The 5,492-nt window shown below is 37.6% G+C and overlaps 1 protein-coding gene across 1 annotated transcript; it reads left to right on the top strand.

The window, feature by feature from the left end:
* The first annotated feature begins 2,728 nt into the window (after positions 1-2,728).
* Positions 2,729-3,775, top strand: LOC105249028 (protein GVQW3-like). Its single transcript, XM_011254160.2, has one exon. The coding sequence runs from the start codon at positions 2,729-2,731 to the stop codon at positions 3,773-3,775; it is 1,047 nt and encodes a 348-aa protein (XP_011252462.2).
* Positions 3,776-5,492: the final 1,717 nt, after the last annotated feature.

Genomic DNA, 5,492 nt, shown 5'->3' with positions numbered 1-5,492 from the left:
CGCACGAAAATATATATATATATATATACAGGGTCTACCAAAAGTGTGGAAACCCCTAAATATCTCGGAAAATATACGTTTTACAGAAAAGTGTTTCCAACAAAAGTTGTAGGGTTTAAGAAGATCTATATACTGATTCTATCAGTTTGACCTTGGATGGCGTCGTCAAGGTCAGGTCAAGGTCACATTGACTTTTTTAAATGACACCCCCTACATTTGATTGCATATTCTTATAGCTTAATTCAAGAGCTTTCCAAAACACTATAATAATGTTCATTTTTATTAAGTACTTTGCGAGTTATGAGGGTTGAATGATAGAGTAGCGCCGGTATTAACATTATCCAAGGTGTACTACATGGAGGTTACTCGCTCGGATTTGCATCTGTTGTGTGTGTGATCCAGCTAACTAAGGCAAGATCGATTCCTCAACATATCCTCATATTTCGCTGAAGTCAAATTGCCAAAAAATTGCTCCATAAAACGTGTATGAAACGTCTCGTTAGTTCCTTCATTTACCGCTATGTGACGCACTACATGCAGTCTAACTCGCATTTAAAATTCAACTAAGAATGTATAAAGCTATCAAAGAACGAGCACCTTCTAACTTCAGCTTTGAGCAAGCAGAAATTAATTGTTATCGTCCAAATACAACGTACGATTAATTAAAATTAAACGTTTTAAAAATGGCTGGCGACTTGTCGGAACGTGAAAGAATCACTATCCTCATGATGCGTGGATGGGGTGATAACGAAAGATCGTTCTCTGATGTCGTTCGATTATTTAATGACACGTATCCGAACCGTCGAATTAATAAGTCCACTGTGTTAAAAACAATAGAACGTTTTAGACAAACTGGTAGCGTAAGAAATCGCTCTAAGTCAGGAAGACCATTGTCTGCAACCAACGAAGAAAAACAACTTGATGTTCTGCAGACATTTATTGAAGATCCCAATTCTAGTGTTCAGAGAGTCGCTCAAACTCACGATATTGCTCCCATGTCGGTTTGGAGAATTTTAAAGAAGAACAAGTTCCATCCATATAAATTGCAATACGTTCAAGAATTGCAAAACGGAGATGAGGAGCGTCGTATACATTTCTGTGAAAGAATGATGGCACTAATAGATGTCCGGCCCATCTTCCCTTATCAAATTGTTTTCACAGACGAGGCAACTTTTACCTTAACGGGAGAAGTTAATAATCAAAATTTTCGTTTCTGATCAGATGAGAATCCGAATTGGGTGCGGGAAACTCACACACAACATCCACAAAAAATAAATGTATGGTGCGGAATAATAGATGGCTATTTAATAGGGCCGTTTTTTTTGAAGAATATTTGAACGCTCAAAGGTATGAGAGATTACTTGTTGATCAAATAATTCCAGCCATACAGAATACTTTTCCAAATAATTTCCAAGAAATATGGTTTCAGCATGATGGAGCTCCTGCTCATTTTGGTGCAGGACCACGTCGTATTTTAAATGAGACTTTTCCGCTACGGTGGATAGGAAGAAGGAACGGAAATGAGGGAGGAGAGGATTGGCCACCTCGGTCACCAGATCTAACTCCTCTTGATTATTATCTATGGGGATATCTGAAGAGTAAGGTTTACAGAACAAAACCTAAAACCATTCACGAATTGATACAGCGAATAAGGGATGAAATGGCTTTGATACCTTTTGAAACGAATCGTAAAGTCATTTCTACATTCTACCAAAGATTAGCATATTGTCAGGAAGTAAATGGCAGCCACTTTCAGCATTTACTTTAACACATTGAAACACATTTGCAATCGTTTGGTGCAACCTAACCTGATCTCTGTATACACGCACCGCACGCACGCACACGCACACATTTCGAACAATTATTATGATAAATGAGCATCCACAAATTTATTTACTGTTTACTATGTCGATTGCTTTCCAGGTCTTTAAATGCTCGATTGTAATTTGGTTGGGTCTTTGCTTTTGCTGACTGGATCCACGACCGATCTTGCCTTAGTTAGCTGGATCACACACACAACAGATGCAAATCCGAGCGAGTAACCTCCATGTAGTACACCTTGGATAATGTTAATACCGGCGCTACTCTATCATTCAACCCTCATAACTCGCAAAGTACTTAATAAAAATGAACATTATTATAGTGTTTTGGAAAGCTCTTGAATTAAGCTATAAGAATATGCAATCAAATGTAGGGGGTGTCATTTAAAAAAGTCAATGTGACCTTGACCTGACCTTGACGACGCCATCCAAGGTCAAACTGATAGAATCAGTATATAGATCTTCTTAAACCCTACAACTTTTGTTGGAAACACTTTTCTGTAAAACGTATATTTTCCGAGATATTTAGGGGTTTCCACACTTTTGGTAGACCCTGTATATTACGAATTTTAACAAATAATTAATAATATTAATAATCCCATGATTTTATACAATAATTATTAACCTTATACGATGATTATTAAATATGATTCAGTAACTGTGCGTTATAAGTTGCCAAAATCAACTTTCACAAGCAACATATAAATATATACAGGATTTGTCCGGAAAGTAATAGGACTGATTTTCTTCCGCCGCGACTGTACTTCGGAGCGTGCACGCGCCGACTGGATTCGGTAGAGGGCGTTCCTAGCTAACGAACGAGCGGCTGGTCGGTTGTCTCCGAGCACCTGGAGAGTCAGGACAGGCATTTTCGCGCGACGTGTTTCTGTGAGTGGTGCAAGCCGAAAATGCAGCGTTCGTTAGAGCAGAGGTACGCGATTAAATTCTGTGTGAAACTCGTTAAATCTGCGACAGAGACGTTTGATATGATCAAGCAGGCTTACCCAGATGTTGCTTTAGCAAGAAGTGGTGTGTTTCGGTGGCACCAGGCCTTTTTGGAGGGCCGGGAAGAGGTCGCCGATGAAGACCGTGCTGGAAGACCTTCGACTTCGACAAACACCGACAATGTGACTCGTGTGCGCAAAGTTTTGAACTCAGACCGTCGACTAAGTATTCGTTTAATTGCCCAGATGTTAAATTTACCAAAATCTGTGGTTCATGACATTGTGACGGTGCATTTGAACATGCGCAAGGTGTGCGCGAAGATGGTCCCAAAAGTGCTCACTGACGACCAGAAATTGCGGCGAGTGGAAGTGTGCCAAGAAAATTTGAACATGTGTGAAAGTGACCCCCAATTTTTGAATAACGTAATCACAGGTGACGAGTCCTGGATCTTTGAGTATGATCCCGAGACAAAGAGGCAATCTTCCGAGTGGCACACGCCGGCGTCTCCTCGCCCAAAAAAGGGAAGAATGAGCAAATCGAAAGTGAAAACGATGCTCATTGTCTTTTTTGACATCAAAGGCATCGTCCACCATGAATTTGTTCCTCCTGGACAAACCGTCAACGCCAAGTTTTACGTGGAAGTGCTCAAGAGACTCAAACGAAGGGTCAATCGGGTCCGACAAGACATTGCAGCCGACTGGAAGTTGCACCACGACAACGCCCCGGCTCACACCGCCTTTCTTGTGAACAGCTACCTGACCAAGACCGGCATTCCAACGCTTCCGCAGCCGCCCTACAGCCCAGATGTGGCCCCCCCGGACTTTTTTTTGTTTCCTCGCCTGAAAAGGCCGATGAAAGGCAAGCATTTTGAGACGATAGAGGGGATCCAAGCATGCACCGCGGCTCTCAAGGCTATTCCGGAGAATGCCTACCGTGACGCCTTCAATGCTTGGAAATCGCGCTGGCAGCGCTGCATCGACGCAGAAGGAGCCTATTTTGAAAGTTTTTAAAGAATTGTAACAATTGGCTCAATAAATTTTTTTAAATCGACTCAGTCCTATTACTTTCCGGACAAACCCTGTATATACAGGGTGTTCCATTTTAATCCATCCAGTCGAATATCCCGAAAACCAAGTCCGAAAGAGAAAAATGTTTCAGACAAAAGTTGTATGGTTTCAAGGGTGCCATAAGAGGGTACCATTGGTTTGACCCTGAAGAGTCATTTGAAGGTCATGCAAAGGTTACTTTGATTTTTTTAAATCGAACATCTTATATATTTTTGCATATTTTTGTAGCTCATCTCGAGAGCTTTCCAAAGCACTATAATAAAGTATTTCTTCATCGAGCACTTTTCAAGTTATGAGACTTGAAATAATTTCTTAATTTTACATAAACCATAAAATATCTAGTAAAATATTCATTTTTCGATTATCTTACCTTAATACTTTTATGTACAAAATAATAAGAGAAATCAATTGGTGTAAAGAAAAAACATAGTTATTTTTAAGAAAAAATATGTAATTTGCAATTAACAATTACATTTTTTTTTTAAAACAACTGTATGTTTTCTTTAGATCAATTGATTCCTTTCATTATTTTGTACATAAAAGTATTAAGGTAAGATAATCGAAAAATGAATATTTTACTAGATATTTTATGGTTCATGTAAAATTAAGAAATTATTTCAAGTCTCATAACTTGAAAAGTGCTCGATGAAGAAATACTTTATTATAGTGCTTTGGAAAGCTCTCGAGATGAGCTACAAGAATATGCAAAAATATATAGGGTGTTCGATTTAAAAAAATCAAAGTAACCTTTGCATGACCTTCAAATGACTCCTCAGGGTCAAACCAATGGTACCTTCTTATGGCACCCTTGAAACCATACAACTTTTGTCTGAAACATTTTTCTCTTTCGAGCTTGGTTTTCGAGATATTCGATGGATTAAAATGGGACACCCTGTATATACGTGCTAATATAAAAGTCGCCCAAACAAAATTCTTCAAAGAATAAAACATTGTCAGAATCAAAAGACCTCTTGAATAAAAGATCACTGTAGAGCGTGCAATGAATTCCTTGAGCACATCCGTCGTAATCATTCCCAGAAGTAAAACAAGCCGCTTTTTCATACGTTGTTCCGAGAACTGTAAGAATACAATTTCTTTTAGCGATATAATAACTATTAAGCAGAGCGATAACTAATTTCCATATACTTATATATACATATATTCTTATTGTAAAATCTATTGTAATGATAATGGCTTAACGCATTAGAATTTATTAAAATATTATTCGTAGACTTATGTAATCATTAAAGGTCGACTTTGAAAATTTTAAAATATATACATATAACATTACAAAAATTCTAATTGTTAAAGCCTTTATTAAATGAATAAAAATATATCTTGTAAATGATAAACCTCGATAATTAGTCTTACGATAATTATTAAATCTAGAAATATTACGTGTAATATGTCAGTTTAAGCCACGTAAACGAATTTAAAAAAATAATTCATTAAAAATATTACTATTACCAACATGTCTTATAAAGAGAAAGAATGCGGTGAGCAATTCTTAGAAGGACATCCAGCATATCTATTCTTAGAAAAGAGATAAGCCATCTTCGTATCCGTTGCTTTAGCACCTGCAAAGAAAAATCTCTTATAGCAATCCAAATGCTAACTTCTTCTTTACTAATTATTACTAATTTTAACAATATATGTACCA

This window comes from Camponotus floridanus, unplaced genomic scaffold (genome assembly GCF_003227725.1).
Source record: "Camponotus floridanus strain SB8 unplaced genomic scaffold, Cflo_v7.5 scaffold142, whole genome shotgun sequence".
Lineage (NCBI taxonomy): Eukaryota > Metazoa > Arthropoda > Insecta > Hymenoptera > Formicidae > Camponotus > Camponotus floridanus.
This window is presented reverse-complemented; position numbering and strand designations above follow the sequence as displayed.

Bases quoted from the DNA above. Each gene is read 5' to 3' on its own strand.
- LOC105249028 (XM_011254160.2), top strand. From the start codon at position 2,729: ATGCAGCGTTCGTTAGAGCAGAGGTACGCGATTAAATTCTGTGTGAAA.